This window comes from Pseudopodoces humilis, chromosome 3 (genome assembly GCF_049639895.1).
Source record: "Pseudopodoces humilis isolate 2021_Gansu_Grassland_sample_001 chromosome 3, ASM4963989v1, whole genome shotgun sequence".
NCBI lineage: Eukaryota > Metazoa > Chordata > Aves > Passeriformes > Paridae > Pseudopodoces > Pseudopodoces humilis.
In genome coordinates, this window is record NC_142202.1 from 13,656,660 (window position 1) to 13,675,104 (window position 18,445).

An 18,445-nucleotide genomic window follows, 5' to 3' on the forward strand; every position below is an offset into this window, starting at 1 on the left:
GATTCTTTGGAATTATTGTTATTCCCTTGAAGCCTTTCTGCCAGTATGGAATTAACAGTCTGTTGTGACAAAATATTGTCTATTTGGCAGAAGAATGAAGCCATCTAGAATTCAATCAGGTTAGACAATGTCATGGTGCACATCCTGAGTGAATCATTGCCACCCAGCTTTTTTAATCAAAGAAATCTTGGCCATATAACCTGGAAGAGTAATGCTGGATAGTCACACAGCTGTCTACAATTAAAGTTTAGGCACATCAGGAGTTTTTTTTTATGAATTACGATTGAAAGGATGCCTGCCAGAGCACTTAATCTTTCAGATGCGTAACAGAATAAAATCTCAAAGCCGCAGGTTTATTTAGAGTATGAGAAAATTTATTAACCTTCATGGAAGTTTTTTTTACTGAAGAAGCACCTTGTGGTTCACCATATTAGGAAAAACAAGCATAAATAAAGGAAGGTAGAGAAACATGAACAGAATACTCCTGAGGAGAAAAAAATCTGTGGTAGTTATGATTTCTCCAGTGAGGATGAGATTATAAAATGAGGGAAACACATGCAGTTTTTCTGGGTCTATCCAGATTCGTTGTTGCTGTGTGTGTGACCCAAACCAGCTGTTTAGCAAGAAGCAGTTACTGAAACTATGTGTGTTTTTCATTACATAGTAAATGGGACTTTTGTTGCTTTTAATGGAGTTTCTGTTATTTTCAATTCTATGTATATTTTTTTTTATGTGGTTGTTATATGTCTACTGGTTTCATCATTACTAAATCCATGTGTTCTCCTTGAAACTAAATCCAGATAAGTGCTACAACATTTCCCTCTAGCCTTTCCATTTATATTATACAGTAGAAGAATTTAAGCTAATGTAATAGTGTCAAATTGAGATGTATTTCACACCGCACTTTTCCTCTGATGGGGAATGGGCTAATGTAATCAGCAATTATTTTTTGTGTGACCTTTACAAATCAAATTGTTATTTCCTTGCTTTTCATTTGAATTTTGCTCCCAGTGGTGCAGGACTGCTGCAGCTAGTATAAAACATAATTTATTGATAGAATCACATTATAATAGCCTCAAAAACTATACATATTGTATGTTTTAATGAAATAATTCAAAGAAATGTATAAACTGGCCAAGATTAAATTTATGCAAGTTCACAGAGGAGTTTCCAGGATTACCACTGAGATGGTCTGGAGCAGCTGCAGAATAGTGAGAGTGGACCATGCCTGGGACAGATCCCGTGTTAGTCATGGAATTGCGACAGAGAGTTGCAATAGCACCAAGGATCCAGTCTGGTGGCTGCAGGGGGTCCTCTTACCCCATGTTCCTGATTTACACTGAGTGAATAAATAACACAGTTTAATGCCTTCCCAGTATAGACAGTTGTGAACACTTTGCCATAACTCCCAGGTTCTTTTGGGATTTTGAAAGCATCCAGTGAGTAACTGTGCGTGAAGTTGATGAGTGAATGATGATCTCTCTCCATGAGACTTATTTCCATTATGTTAATGCATTCCTTATGCCCACAGACCTGTTCTCAACAACTTAGCCTTTCTTATAAATCACATAGAAGAATTCCACCCACTCCCCCATTTTTAAAAAAAGTTATAGATAACCAAAAAAAAAAAAAAAAGTACACAACACTAACTAAAACTCATGATTCATTTACTGTAAGTTAAAGAAACCTTTTAGAAACAGGACGTTCTCTCACTTATTCAGTGACTCAAGTGATAAAGCCTCAATCAAAACTGTTGAAACATCTCATTGAAAAGCTAAATGTGTTAAAAGTAACTGACTGTCAGAAAATATAAATTATTAGCACAGTGGTTTAGGTATATATATACACACACATATTTTGATGGAAGATACAAATCAAGAACAGAAACATGTAGGATCATACCTTTTTTTTTGATGTTCCTGTGTTGGTCACATGACATTTCTTATGGGCTTTTTTTTTTCTGGTACTTCTCAAATTTCCATTTAGTCACAGGAAGTTTGTTGTAAGAAAAGAAGTCCAGAATGAAGAGAATCAATTTTAAAGATGATATCAAGAAAAAAAAAAAAATCTGTATTCTCACATCATCACAGTAGTTGTGTTGTGATGTGTTTAATTCTAAATTTTCGCTTTCTTGGAGAAGTTCAAAAGGGAAAGTTTCAGTAAAATGTTTGATATTCAGTTTCAGTTCTGTTTTATGGAAAATATACCTCCACGCTGAGAACTGAGAGAAATGTACATGCAAACAAAATGTATATATTTTATATATATGTATATATGCCCATGTACTTTTTAATATGACATACACTTAGATGTTCACATGGCATATTTACTCAGAGAGGTTATGGAAACACCTTCTGTGGTTGTCCAAAGAAGTTGTGCATGCCCCATCATTGGAAGGGCTTCAGGTCCGGTCAAATGAGCTTTGAGCTACCTGATCTGGTGAAAGATGTCTTTACTTATAGCGGGGGGGTGGGAATAGATGATCTTCAAACGTCCCTTCAAACCCAAACCATTTTATGATTTGATATTGGAAATGGAACAAACAGGAAAAGGCCATCTCCTCAAAAGCAAATAGGTCAGCTTCTCTCTTGGTGAATGATGTCCATGCTAAACCAAGTGAGGGATGCATGAAACATGGAAAGCAGCAGTTCTCAGCCCTGCAGAATAAATGTCTGCATAAAACCACCATGGCTTTATTTGCAGTTTTGGAGGGTTTTTGTACTGATTCTTCCTGGCAAACCTGTTACGGCTTGTAATTTTGTGACAAACTGGAACACTGATCTCCTAAATTTGGGTAATATTTCTGTTTGACAGTTAGCAGTAGGACCCTTCTAGCTCAAGAACATCTCTTTCTGAGCACTGTATGGGCTCACTGCAGCGTGGGCTTACATTTCCACTGCAGTTACAGGACTTGGTTTCTTGGTTGGTTTGGTGGGTTTTGAAGTGAAAGAAAATGTGCACATTTGAGCCAATAATATTTACTTTGCATTTGGACATGATTTATAAATGACTGCTTTTTACTCATTTTGCTCTTCTTATCCCTCAGATTCTTTACTAATATGAACCAGTACAATGAATGAAAAAGAAATTGTTGGTCTAAAACTCTGCTGCCACCAAAAGCCTGTACATTGAAGGAAATACTTAGGTTTGCCATTCTCCTAAGTAGCTTTCTAAGTGGTATTCTAAGGGATCACAACTATATCACTCAAAAACAAAAAACTAATTACAAATAAATATTTAAAGTGCTTTCCTAATTATTCTTCATCTGCTATTTTTCTGACTGTACCAACCTTATTTTATCTCACTGTTTTAGTTAAGTCAAAGATTTCTCCACTGACTGAGGATAGATACAGTTGGCAAATATGACAAGTCTGTCCTTTGCATTGCTGGGTTCTGGGTAGTTCATAATTTATGAAGCCCCACCACAGATGGCCTCTTGCTAAATTTTAAAGCACTTCCATGTTTCAGAACCAGGCTACCTTTTAGCAAATCACTTTTGTCAAAGCCTTGGTGTTCCTTCAAGACGTTGTCAAGGAGTCCTAAGAGAATGTACAAACTGAATGCCCTGGTCTGTTCTGTACCATGTATTTGAATCTCTGGATTTTATTTTAATTAAGCCAAGAAATGTGTATTTTTTCTGCTTAGGACTAAGTTACAGCGGGACTATTATTAGACAGAAGAAGTAAGTGTGCCTTAGTGGTGATTAAGAGTTGTGTTCTTCTTCTTTAAATGACTAACCTGGAGTGAGAGGTTGGATGTCTTTTGAAAACTTAAACCTGTTTCACCTGAACATGTTTAACTAGTTAATAAGAAACATCAAAAAAGACAAAACCCTGAGGTCAACTATCATTTTTTTGTAAAGCCATTCGATGATGTTTAAATTTGTTTTTTGGGTCTGTCTATAACATAAGTTTAATAACCTAGCTCAAATGCAGATTTCTAATTTTCAATTAACATAGGAATAATTTTGTTTGCTAAAATAAAATAAATGAATGAATGAAAAGTCTGAACCATGAAATGTTCTAGGTAGCACTTTTTAAAATTCCAAATTTCAAAAAATCATGTGGCAACTGTATAGCTCAAGCTTTAAGTATTAACTTTTAACCTTTGACCTTACAGATTTTAACCAATGAAATGTCTCTTTAAACTTTAAAGGAAACAATGATAACGAGCGCCTGGCGATTGCTAGACAGCGAATTCCATATCGACTTGGTCGAGTAGTTGATGAATGGCTACTCGACAAAGGTAAAAAACATTGATTAAAACTTCAAATAAAAAAATAATTTGAACATAACCAAGTAGTGCTTCATTGTAACACTAATAAACATAAAAAATAAATTTCAGTAAAACTAAATTAAAACAAATTTTAAAAAGTAAAATATAGAGTAATATTTGCATACCTTGTATAATAATTTCTATACATTTCTAGAAGTACCAGCTGTTTAATAATCTTACCCTGTTAACTTAAGGTTAAAGGGACTGTTAAATATAATCCACTAACTCAATCTATGAAGGTACTCATAGCAAACATTAACCAAAAATTATAAATCATTCATAGATTATATTACATGTTCCAGCATCTAAATTATTAACTAAAAATATGTGTAGTTATGATATCTTCATTATGGTCCTGAAAAAAAAAATTTGTTTAAACTGTAGGAATCTTAAATAGTGGGCAATATGAATTGCCAACCAAAATGAAGTCCCTTTAACGTTTGCAACCTTCTAAGGGGATTTTGGAACAAACACTAATTAAAACAGAACTTAAAGTTGTGTGCATGCTTTTTGTGAGCAGAAACCAATCTGCTAAAGTGACTATTCTATTTACTAAGAGTGGTACTGTTGCTGAGGATTTCTCTGTTTAATGGAAATGTGCCATGATTTCTCCATCGGTATGTGTATCATTTCTGAAGCCGCTTTTACATCTAAAATCTTTTATTTTAATTGATAGCCTTGCTGAAAGCCAATCAGACATCTATTTTTGAATCTGCCTCTGAGATACTCAGTGTGAACCATGTGTTTCTTTTCAGTGTGTATGTTGAAGGGAAATAAAACATTTAAATACAAAAAGGAACTACTTAATTAAAAATGCAAACATTTACTTATATAGAGATGCAATGGATTTCTGCATAAATTCTTTAAAATTCACTTGACCTAGAGACTTGATGGCATATATATAAATTTTGTCTGTGTGTATATACATATTTGTATATGTCTATACATGCATAAACTCACTTGTACATAAAGCTATAGGCTCTATGCTGAATTGCGTGGAAAAAAAAAACAACCTAAATGTTGGCAGACTTGAAGAAAAAGTTATCGTAAGGAAATAGAAAAACTGGCATTCTTGAGACACACCAAAAGGTTAACACTGCTTTCAGGTAAAAGGGAGAGGGGTATATCTTGTAGTGCCAAACACATTTGGAAATATATTTGATTGGCCTTTTAGCAAAAAACATATAAATCCCAAAACGTCGTAAATTAAGAAAAATGCAAACGCTCTCAAAATTTATGCATTTCATGGACACCTCATTAAATAGCAATGAATTATGAGTCAAATCCTTTTCTTATAGTTTATTGCTGTCATTTTTCACCCCATGACAATCTGTTATCACTCGTGTAGAGTACAGCGTTCACAGTCAACATTTTTGCATGTATATAATATTATCTTCACAGGGCGTCAGCTCACAATCTTCAATAGCCAAGCAACCATAAAAATTGGAGGCAAGGAACGTGGCCACCCTTTCCAAGGCCAGCTCTCTGGTCTTTACTACAATGGCTTGAAAGTTCTGAATATGGCAGCAGAAAACGATGCCAACATCGTGATAGAAGGAAATGTGAGACTTGTTGGTGAAGTGCCTTCCTCTATGACAACCGAGTCCACAGCCACCGCGATGCAGTCGGAGATGTCCACGTCAGTCATGGAAACAACAACCACCTTGGCCACGAGCACCGCCAGAAGAGGAAAGGCTCCGACCAAAGAACCCATTGGTCAGGTTAGTCGGCTTCCTCGCCTTTTACAAATATCTTCGCGCCTCTGAACGCGGCTTCCTTTGTCGCATTCCCTCTGCAGATGGAATTGTTCCTGTTAAAGGAATTCGTGTGTTACTGTTGAAAGTTCTGTACCGTACACGGCTCATGGATGTGATGTTCATCTGCGTTTTGAGGGAAAGTATGGGCTTTGCTTTTCTTCTAAATTAGGCAAACTTACCAGTTCAGATTGTTCTGGTGCTGAGTTATATTGCTCCTTCATCCATCTTCATAGTGGTGCATATATTTAAATACCCTTTCTTCCTTTGATGGCTTACATCGATTGCTTTCAGTGTAGGAATGCAGGATGTCTGGAATTAGAGATAATGAAATGAAGTGGTGACTTTATCCATGAGATAGAGAAAAGAGGCATGGTTTTAAGAGAGAGCAGGAAGGAGGTGTGAAGACAAAAAGTTGCAAGAGGCTGAAAAAGAGGGAATTAGCACTCTAGTCCCACGATTGATCATCTTCTCTGGCTTAAGAGGCAGTGGCAGAGGAATTAAGAGCTCTCTGCACCATGGGAGACAGCCTCCAGGTCATAGGCTGTTGTTTGCTGTTTGTTGAGGTTATTTGCATCTCATTAATTTGGTGGTATATTTAGTTGCTTTCAGGTTTTGTCAGGATCTCTGTCTAATATGTGGGGAAATTTAGCTGTTGGGAAAGGAGGGGAGAAAAACAGGTGAGTGAATTAAGTACCTTCATCTTGTGGATACGCTGAGTAACAGCAGTCAGACATTGTTCTTTAAAAACCTAAAACTTACCAAGACGTTCCTGTGGTGGGGAAGATTCTTTCATATTTATTCTTTCTTTAAAAACAAAAAAAAAATCACAAAACAGACAAAACAAACAAAAAAACAAGAAAAGAAAGGTACACAGCTAAAAGCTTTTCTTATGTTCATTTGGTTCACGTGCTTGTTCATGTGCCCACTGTGCCACCAAGCCATGACAGACAGCGATATTCCTGAGATCCAGAAGCAGGACAAGGAACACAGAAAGCATCATGAGGGAGGAACAGGATGTGCTGAATAAGGTTCATTTTCTCAAGAATGAAGCACATGCAGCTTAGACAGAGGCTGAGGTCAGGTTGCCTGTTTTCTGTGTAAAAACTCAAGTCACAGAGTGAATTGGGGCATCAAACTTGACACTTCAGCTTTTCTGTCTGTAGTATCTTTGTAAGCTTCATACTGTGGATCAAAAACTACAGTAAAGTAAAAGTAGAAATTGTTATTTAACAAACTTGAAGCAGTACTTTTAAGTTAAAAATTATCCTTAAAAACAAAGCATTTTGACTTGCAGGTTGCAGGAGGTTTTAATAATTATCGTAGTAAGTTATAGGATCTTAATAAATAGCAATACATTTTCTTTGTTCTTAATCCTGTTTTAAATAGTATCTTGCACACTATTATCCAACTAGTCTGACCTCAGTATTTGCAGCAACAAAATCTAAGACTTCATCAAATTTACCAAAAAGAAAATCTGTCTCCAAAAATGTAGGACACCCTCATGGTGTGGAATAATTTGGGCTAAATTAATGCTACTAAATTAAAATCAAAGAAAGTTAAGCTGTTCTGTCAGTTCCCAGCATACTGTTGGTCTCTGCCACTGTCTCATGTAATTCCCAGGCACAGTTCTGGAAGAAAAAGATCACAGGGACCATTCTCAGTTGGTACCTTGTGTAATCTGTAGGCAGTGGGAATTTGCTGGTATAACTGTTTTGCCAGTTGGCCTCAGTTTTTGGGAGTATCCCCCATATAATTTGAACACAATTTTCATGTTTAGCCAATAAGACTTTTCTTTTTGAGGTATTCCAATGAGATATTTTTTGGAAGAACATTTTCTTAAGATAACAACTGTGATGAGATGTAAATTTTTCTGAAGAGGGGGAAACAAGTCAATCAGGGAAAATGATCTTCCAAAGCTGATCTGTTTCTAGGCTGTGATGCCTGAATTAAGATGTGGCCCTTATTGACTCTATCAGAACATCTACTCAATTGTTTAGAGAAGTTCGCTGCCAACTGGGGCTGAGTGGCCTCGAGGCAGTTGTGCCATCTCCTCATCCCTTTTTGGCTGAAGTGGTTATGCCAAAATACCATGAGATCTTTGATACCCCACCATGAGGAGCTTCCAGCTGGCTCCAGGAGCACCCAGAGGTGCAGAGCATCGCTCCAAACCGAATTCTGAGGGTGAAGGTTTTGATCAGCCTCTCTCACCTGTTAGCCTGTCTGGAGCAAGGACCTTGAGCACCTGATGGGAAACTCCTGATTTAGGAGCCTGAAAGCAACATTTGTAGGAAAGCATTCCATGGTAACTTCACTGCAGCACTTGAGGCATCTTGAGTGTATAAATGAGCCCTTTTTGATTCCATCTATACCTGAATGTCCTGCCTAGTAGAATCTCTGTGTGTCATTTTGTACACTTCATTAGTCAGAGACTGCACTGGAACACAGTTTGCCATCAGGCCTATGATTTGATTTAAAGAGACTGATAGCATCCCAAAGTCAGAGATGAAATTTGTCTGCAGGATGCTATACTATCCATTCAACAAGACCTAGGAAGCTACTGGATCACTTAAGGACATAATTTATTCTCTTCATTCATACCTGGTTCTTATTTACCTTCATGTAATAATTCCTGACCTTGTGACCCAGAAGGCCCCCATGGGTCTGTCCTGCAGGGTGCTGAGTAATTACTTTCCACCTTGATGTCACTGGAGATAAAGACACTCACCATTTCATGAAAAAATCTATCTTTGACTTTTACATTCTCTTTCATTTTTGTCCTTTTTTTTTTCCCGATTTTTGCTTATATATAACCTCTGCAATGGTGTCAGCTACACTGACAGACGGTAATGCACAAGAAGAAAAGTTACCTCTCCAGCATTAATTAGGTTACTGAGGAAAATATGCAGCTGAACAGCAATTGCTAATGAAAAAACCTTACATTACTGCAAACCAGTGCATGGCTGAAATAGAATAGAAGCAAATGATCTAATCAGTCAGAGATTGTTTGCTCCATTTGCAGAGGTATTGAATTAAATTAAAGATTGCAATACTTAAAGAAGATCATTTAAATCTCTATTTATAGGAAAGGTTCTTTTAAAAATCCTACAATATTTAATTGACGGAGTCTCTGCTCCCTCACAGATATTAACAAAAGCAATATATGATGCAAGATACACATGGGATTTCCAGAAAGTGTGTTGAATACTGTTGTACATGATATTAGATAAAGGAGGTCTTAGTACTTCTGAAAAATAAATGTTTTTTTTGCTGAAGACTCTAAATGAAGGTTTTCCCAGCTTGGAAATATTTTAACAATGGACATTTTGCTGAGGACAAGCAACTTAATTATTGCACTGGGAAATGTAAAGTTTTCAAAGAGGAGAAAGGTACTCAGACCCTATTGGATGTTAATAGTAGGTGAATGCCTGGTTTTCCTTAGTGCCTTAAATCCTCCTCCCTACTCCCCTTTTGATTATAAAGGCATCCAAGCTGTCAGCCTCAGTGCAAGGCACTGTGTAAACACAGAGGAAGTGAAAGTCCCTGCCTCCAGTATCTCATAGAGTAAACAAAAGATATCAGGTAAGGAGGAGGGAAAAAAGAAGAAATCAGGAGGTGGGAGGAAGAGGGAAATAAAGCAAGTATTGTGTTTTAGTGTTGGCAAGTGTGCAGATTTGCAGCCATTGTGGGAGGGACACTTTACTGCCTTGTGGTTTTTTATCCAGGCTTTTCAGGCAGCTGTAGGATCACCACGGAGCTACAGCAGATTCTGGATCAGGCAATTTAAGGACTGAGCTGCCTGGTCAAGCAGTTGGTGCAAAATTGGCACGAGCTGGGTGGTCAGTGAGATGTTTCCTCTGCTTCTCACATTGCCATTGACACCAGGGGGAAAGCCTTGGCCACTGGCACAGGAGCTGAGTATTGCAGGAGATCCTTTGCTCCTCCCACACTGCATGGGAGGGGACTCAACATTTTGCATACCTTTGTGAGGACGGAAAAAAATCCCCCAGCTTAATTTTTGCAAGAACAGGACTTGTGTTAAGTGAAAATATGTGTTGCTAACTTTTAGGGAACGCTAGGTATACACTTGGACTCAGGAATCATTAATTTGGTCTAAGAATATCACCTTTTTATGGAGTTATTTAGCAAAATGATACAGTTAAGTTCTTCCTTCTTTTTGTCTTTTATTTTTAACACTTTTAAAAATTCTAATTTTCAAGTTTTTCTGTTCAGTCATGAAGGTGATAAACATCTTTTAAAATTGAAAATAAAGATTCTCATGTTGTAGAACTCCAGGAGCTGAAATGTTAAGCTAAACACTAGTACTGCAAGGCTTGCAACAAAAATTGCAAGAGTTGGCAGAAGCCTGAAAGGCTTCAAAAGGACTTAGAGAATGGGTTTTGCTTGAATTAGGAAAGCCCAATCAGGCCTTTAGTATCTCTTTGGCATGGCTTTGTGAATCTGTATTAACTGGAAATCATAAATGAAGTGATAGTAAATCAAGAATAATATGCTCATTTCTCATCCCTTTCTAAGGATTTGATTATGACAGCCTATCCACAGAGCAGCCTCTACTCTCATGCACTGGAAACCATTTCTGAAAATTGTGTGCAAAATAGCTTTTTCATTTTCCATAACGTATTCTGGCAGTCCTCTTTGTTCTCATCAGGGTGGGTTCTTATCAATAACACTAAGCCACTTAGCCAGCAATTGCTATATGCTGCGAGATGATTACATGTTTGGGAACAATAGTCACTGATTTTTGGTCAGGCAGAACTAAATCAATGAACAGAAATTTGGTCAGTTGCCCTGCAGGGCTTACATCAGGTGAAGGGTATGTTTCCTTACAGATATTGAAGCGGCAGATTCAAATGTCATTCATTGTAGCAGGGACAATGGCAGGCTTGGCTCAGAGACTTCACCTGCCAAATCAAAACAAGCACAGGAGAAAACAGGGATGCTACCCATGGAGAGAGGTCAGTTTTAAGAATGACAGCTGTGAACACACGAGCTCTGCACTGGACAGCAAATGTGAACATGTTTTATGGAGACACACTGTTCATCAAATGAATGAAGATAACATTAATAGGAGGGTGAGTTTTTTCCCACCTGTTTTGGTTTAAAATGATCTACTGTATGGTCTGCAAAGTCCTGTTTCTATGCACAGGCGTTGTTCTCTTTTCATGTATCTGCTTCCATTTCTTTGGATGGAGACACCATGGAGCTTGTCCAAAGTTCATCAGCCACAGCAGGCAAAGCTCTTCCCCAGGGCTCTGATAAATCCTGAGGATTTGACTCAACAGATGCTCATCAGTGTAAAGTGAATCCCACAGCTTCCAGTATCCCAGTGCTCAGCCCCCATATGTGTCCCTTAAATGACAAATCCTGGGAAATTTGAGTGTTCAGGACAAATCTTATTTGGAGTAGGATCTCTGTGCAGTGGTAGTTGTGAGGAGCACACATTTCAATTGCAGGCAGACAGAAATTTAACAGATGCATGAAACACATGCACTTTCCTTGGGTTTGTGTTGTTGGTTTTTTTTGTGTTTTGTTGTTTTGTTTTCTTTTGTTTAAAATATATTAAGAATTTTAAGATTCTCCTAGTGATTTTTGATCACTTGATTAATTGTTTTAAAACATAATTGTCAACATCACTGACAAGACATCTAAAAAATTGAAAAGAGGATACAGTGAACATTAAACTTCTCTATCTTTGTTTTAATATTTGCTACCTAATCACATTTGATTTTCCCATTCTACTGCAAAATATTTGCATATTGAATATTGGCTTTTCAGCTGGAGTACTGAAGTTGTGCAAATAGGGTGGCATTAGAAAATCAGCACTCAGTACAATTGCCTCTTGAACTGGCTCATTGGTTTGTTGTTTCCAAGTATGACTTACATGATCTCATGGTTATCCGTCTGTTCCTCTTAATAAATATTGCATTCCTTGACCAATTCAGTCAAATCTGGTTCAACATAAAGATTTCAAGGATATTAAGCTCCCAGAGAAGCTAAATTGTGTCAGTTGTGCTGCCCATTCTGGTCTCCTGTTGCATATTGCATAGCCAGGTCTTGCCCTGTGCTTTGTGTTTAAAAAGCAAAGATGAAAAAGAAAAACAAAGTGTATGTGTGTGCTTAGGATGAGTTTCTCAAAAGTCCCTCAGACTCATTAGTGCTTCTATATTCCGTCAATGTTTTCAAAAATCTTATCTTATGACACTTTTATATATAAATATTCTAACAATATCCTTAAGTGTGCCAAGCTCAGAGGATAAGACTTGCTGTTAGTTGTTGTTATTGGCATTTTCTGGAGTGGAAAGGTTCATAGAGGCTCTTTGGAGCACAGTGGAGCACCAAAGGCAAATCCTAACCTGTTGCACGGAAAACTACAGGCACAGAAACAACTGGATGTGATCAGCAGTGCTGCTTCATCCCTACTGCACTGCACAATCCAGAAGATATCTGGTTTATCTTTGGCTCTGTTGTGGATTAGCTTCAAGAGGCACCATCCAAGTGGGATGGATTCTCAATAGGATGTCAAACCATGGAATTTCTGTTCAGTCAGTGGGATATGTCTAAAAACTAAAGCACTATGAAAATACCCCCTATGGTGTGTACACACAGGAAAAAATGTCTGCTTGTAAATGAAATTACGGCAATGTTAGTAATCCAAAGAATGACGAGATACTTGCATAAATTGCTGATTAATTAGTTGCAAATAAAGTTTAATTTCAAGTTCAATTTGAGAGAAAAGGATCTCAGATCACTTGCTGCTTTAATTTTTTATTTCATGTTTAAATGACAAAGTTAATTTATTACAATTAGCTGTATTATGTTTTTGGGGTTTTTTTTTAACCCAGATTGGTTTTATCCAGTCTCAAATTTTGACACATTACCATTTTTAAATACAGTGAAATTTAGTAGAGCAAACATCATCTTGGTGCCGATGCTTTTTCATAGCATGCTGCCTTTCTTTATTCCTAGTAAGTTCTCATGTCATGTTATGACAGTAATATTTCTAAAGCATCCCTTTGCATAACATGGGACAGCATCAAACTGATGCTGAGCAAAGTCACACCCAAATTTAGGCAGTGATTTGTTGTTGGAGAAATATTTCCCTCACAGTTACAGCTCTTTGTGTCAACCTCTTTCCTTAGGAAGGGTCCTCAAATAAAGCAATGCTTGGCTCTCTTTCATACTCTGTGCCTTCCACTGTTCCTTCTCAGTGCCTGCAAGCACAGTAAATAAACATTAATATTACAATGGGATTGTTTCACCTGGGTGGAACAAGAGGTTGTTGCTGAGCTGGTGACCCTTAACTGTACTGTCACATGGCTGTAATGCATTTTTCTGCATTTGGGGTGGCTGGAAAAGGCTGGGTGCATTACAGTCACTGATTCTCAGTAGCTTTGAAGGATAGAAATCCTTGTATTGTGTCTCAGAGCTTCTGTTCTCCCGTGAAAAGAAAGCGAGAGTTGTTCCGTCCCTTATCACTTTCTGGAGCCGTGCTAAGCCTGAAGATCTCGTTAACCACTTCCTTTGGTGCATTTCCATGATTGAAGTACTGTGTGTTTTACAAGCTTGGCTCACACAATTTCCTTTCAGAAAGCATGAAATAATACATTCTATTTCTTTTGTGTGTGATTCCTGAGAGCTGAGGGAAAGAAAAGCAAATCGACTCAGGGTGTGACCTTCCTCTCTCAGTGGTGAGAGCCCAGAGCAGGCACCATGCCCTGAAAAAAGCTTCAAAGTGCTGCCACACTTGCAGCCCCCCAGTGCTCTGCACAAGCGTCAGTCCTTCTGCTGCAGCCAGCCAATGGATTCCAAGTGCTTCCAGAGCACATGGAGTAGCTGGGAGATGAATTTTCTTTCCCTATCTAATTAATCAGGCTAATTGCTGCAAGTTGCAGTGCTCAACCTGCTTTTATGTGTGGCTGGCAAGGACCTGACTACAGGAGTCTGTTGTGTGATGTTTTGCTGAACATCAAGCATTTACCAGAGCTCTTCAAAATGTAGGTGATACAACTGTATAATGTACTGAAAATTTCCTCTAAACACAATGGTGACAGGAAGGTGAGAAACCTTTCTGCTCACTTACAGTTATTAAGACCTAATCTTCATTCACAGGCACGCCTGCTTCATAGACTGCGGATAATTTTCTTTAATCAAACAATTCTGGGGACTTTCAGTTAATAAATTAGTACAGAAGGTTTCCTCAAAAATCTTTTCTATCCCCTGTGGGTAGTATCAACATCCTATGTCTGTCTTGAATAACTCAATAAGTACTTTGTGATTTATTGATTTATTTAATTTAATCTGTTTGCTGAACTTGTCTTTAAATATTTGTTTTCATTTGGTAATCAACAGTTGATTCGAACAGCTGAAACTTATGTTTTGTTTATATGCTGGCATTACTTCAGAGTTAGATACTTCCTAATAGATATGTCTTGATACTCTTTGCCTAGAACATCTGCAATTCTGTTGCAAATAATTTTGTATGCAGTGTTTATTTATTTGCATAGTTTTCCTTTCACTTAATGAATCACTGTTGAAATGTCTCTTTTTTTCAGTACAGTTTTGCAAATACACACATGTATTTATACACACACACCTTTTAAAAATCCAGATGAAGTCATGAGATTGGAATTTTTTTAATGTGAAGGGGAACAGTTAAGTCTCCAAAGGGAAGCTATGAGACTTGCCAGTTTCTCCAAAGAGGGAGCATCAATGATGGGCAGGGGCATCTTCACTATGAGAAGAACTGGTTTTTCCATGGATCCAACTATACCACTCTCTCCTAGAAGTGCATAGGAACATGGGCTGAGGAATAGGAACAATTTGCTTAAATTCCACTCCAGAGGATCTGATGAAATATTCAACAATGAACAGAAATCAAAGACAGAGGTTTGTATTCTGACTTAGGGGAAATGATACCATCTTCCTCCGGTTCCTCTCCATTGATAAATAACCGAGCACTTCTCTGCTGTGTGATGATGATGGGCTGAGGATCAAATCCATTCCCAGCTTTGATGTGTTCAGATACATTGTCACTGCGGATTGTACCTAAAAACACAATGGTGCAAGTTCCAGGTTTTGGGAGAACATGTAGCCAGTAGAAGTAAGTTCTGGAAAGAGCAGAAACCATGGGGGAGGAAGCCTGAGTGAACAGATTCCATGGTGCTGACATTCCCCCAGATCCTGAAGGAAAGAGGCTCACGAGAGGAACAAGACACTTGAAGGTGCAATGTTCTGTGTTATCTTGCTAGGTCTTTAAACCCAGCCACAAACTAAATATTTGGGGCTTTGTGGGTGAATCAAGAAGAAAGACTGAAGAGCTTGACAGGGCTTTTGAAATAGCCATCAGCTTGTAGGATTTTCTCAGCTCCCAGCATAACACTATAGATAGAGAAGATAAAGATAGAGAAGATTCTGACATTTTCATGAATTAATAAAAAAGGACGAAGTCAGAGCAAATGGCTTTAGACATACCTCAAATGACAATTGCATATTATTTCCAGGCTTTTAAAGCAGGACATCATTATCTGTGCTGAGTGATGCTGTGAGGATGGCTGGGAACAGCACGAGTGAGGTTCAGATGTCCATGTAGCTGTCCATATCCATAGCTGATTCCACTAATAGATCATTTGCTTTTCTCTTCCTATGCAGATTCTCTTATGAATTTCATAAATGTGCTAGCATTAATAAATTCCAAAGAGAAATATTCCCCCTTCTTTATGTCTATTTCAGGTCATATTTTGGAAAAAATGAGTGTAGATCCTGTCTCCATGTTTCACAAGGCCACAAATTCACTAAAATTAAGTGTCTGGGAATTTTACTGAATGCTTTAGGGACATCCATCTAGACTTAATGCGTTCAGGAAAGCTGATAATTCCTTACATTAATACGAAGACTTAGTTGCTTAATTCCAGGCTCACAGAGGTATTGAATATGACAGTCTGAATATATTTTCTGTAGGTATGATGGACTTGGTAATTAACTGATCTAATCCATACCAAAGCATTATCAATACCTTCATATCCCACAGTGTAGGATGCCAGTGGTAGCTAGATATGTGCTGCCTTCTAAAAATTAAGTATTTGCATATGTATTTGAGTGTATAAGCATATTTTTTTTTGCTACATTTTTATGGTGAGGTGATGTCCAGTTGCAACTAGGATAGCATGAACACTTAAAATATTTCCCTGATAATGACATTAGCATTTTTTCTCCCTGGGGTACGTGGTGGTAGCTTGTGTCACCATGCACAGGAATAGTCTTAGAAATAATATTTTCTAAAGTGATCAAAATGGCCAAATATTACAGTTAAATGAGGCATAAAGGCAGTGGTAATATTTTCCTTATGAAATGACAGTCATGGTTAAAACCATATGCAGGAGAGAAGGAGTCAGGATGTGGTTATTGCCCTCTCCAATTATTGATGGAAGAATAATTTTTGATAACCCAAAATGGTTTTTCAATTTTTATCAGCAGCATACCAAGAATGAAAGAAAAGGAAAACTTCTGTTCAAACCTATTTCTGTGTGATTTTTTTTTTTACTTATTGTTTCTTAGTGTTTAGTACAGGCAAATTTAAAAAAAAAAAAAGATTGAAAATTAAAATCTAAATAAGACCAGTGTTTGAAAAGTGTTTTGTGTGTATTGTATTCATCTAATTAGACATAAATCTGTAAATGGCTGAGATCAGCCCAATGTTTTCAGTCAACTGTTTGAAAAGCTTTGCAAATCTGTTGAGGCAGTGCCTCCTCTGCAATCTTAACTGACTTCAGTATTCAGACTTTTGCAATGGTTTTTGTAGTGCTGAGTCCACAGAGAAATAGAGAGCATTATCTATGTTTTTAGTATTATACAGGTAAACCTCTAAAGAAAACCCTACAATTAATTTAATCCTACACTCAACATCTTTGTATAATAAATATCTTTATGTATTAATAGTAGCTATCAGCTTGCTTAGTCTGTGAATAGATTGAAGTGCTTTTTTTTTCCATAAGAGGGAGGTAACAGATGTCTGACATGATAATTCCACCATATGGCAATTCCATCTTCTTTCTAGTGCAATATAAAAATAATAATGATGAACACTGAGCAACATTGTTAATCTTAGTCGGTGGAGGTTTTAGCGTTGTTGAAGAAGCAACAAGGTTTGATTTTAATTTAGTGTTGAACATCAGACAAGGTGTATTGTTGTTTCCCCTCTGTAGCCCTGGGTTGGTGGTAAAATGAGCTGGAAAACTCAACAAGAATGGTTTTGTAACACAGAGTACCTTCTTTCTTTTTTTTTGTTTTTTCCCTGCTGTTCTGAATCTATAGCTTTTCATATTTCAGCTCAGACTCAGAGTTTAAGCACATGTTTTCCACAGAATTACTTGCTGTTCAGGTGACTAGCAAACCAAACCAAATGGCAAGATTTCTTTTTGGCAAGGCAAGGTATCAGTAATAAACTGTACTCACATGACATAGGTAGATGGAGCCAAAGGGGGGAAAAAAAGAAAGAAAAATAGATAAATATTAAAGAAAATGTATTCAGGTGTTTCAGTCAGGTAACAAGGAGAGTCCATATGCCCATGGGAGAAAATAGGAATTTAGAGTAAAACTCCTTGCTGGCATTCCTTGGTCAAAGAAGAGAAAAATGCAGCGGCAGGGGTGAAAGCCACAGTGTGAGCACAATTTTATTTACAAATACTAACAGTAAGATAGAACTGTAATAGTGCAATTCCTGAGTGTTGGCTGTAATCATTCAAATTGCTTTATTTTTTTTCAGTAGTGTAAAAGGAAATTTTATAAAATCTATTGCTAATGACTAAGGCACATGACATTTTTCAGATGATGCATGTGGGGCCTCAGTATGCAGAGGAATTCCAGTTCAAGATAGTATTTAAATATATGTGTTTTCTTTAAACATGTTCTTAAATAAATTCTGGGGTTGGTAGGGATTTAAACATGTTCTTTTCAAGTCTTTTTTTTGAATCAAGTTGTTTCTTGAAATTAGAAATAATAATGTCTGTTCTGGTGCCATCTCAACCTAGGTCAAGCTAAAGGTAAAATCTCAATCAGTTGTCATTCATTCCCTACAGAGGAAGGAGTTCTGTTCTCTTTCATCTCTCTAATTAAGATGTGCCATGAGGTGTAATTCCGATATCTGAGCCACTGTTCTGTAACACTGAAAATTTGAAATGAATGAAATATTTCTGTCCAAGTAGAGCACCTGGGAATTGCATTCTACAAAACCTCACCCAGAGGTGATAGAGCATGTAAAGTGCACTCCTATTTGCTCATTTTGAATGTCTAATTAATTATCAGTGTCAGCATTCTCTTAATTGTGGTTCTTTGTGGCCAGCAGAGCATTTACAGAATCACAGAATCACTGGGTTGGAAGAGACCTTCAAGATCATTGA

The 18,445-nt window shown here is 37.3% G+C and overlaps 1 protein-coding gene across 23 annotated transcripts in view; it reads left to right on the forward strand.

Moving 5' to 3' along the window:
• Window positions 1–18,445, forward strand: part of NRXN1 (neurexin 1) — a 675,655-nt gene that overhangs the window by 575,090 nt on the left and 82,120 nt on the right. For 12 of the 23 annotated variants that reach the window (XM_088053912.1, XM_088053915.1, XM_088053919.1 and 9 more), the window contains 2 exons: window positions 4,156–4,245; window positions 5,677–5,996. In XM_088053912.1, coding sequence (XP_087910038.1) covers window positions 4,156–4,245; window positions 5,677–5,996 — 410 coding nt within the window. The remainder of the gene's footprint in view (window positions 1–4,155; window positions 4,246–5,676; window positions 5,997–18,445) is intronic. The other 11 variants (XM_088053923.1, XM_088053924.1, XM_088053925.1 and 8 more) reach the window with 1 other exon arrangement.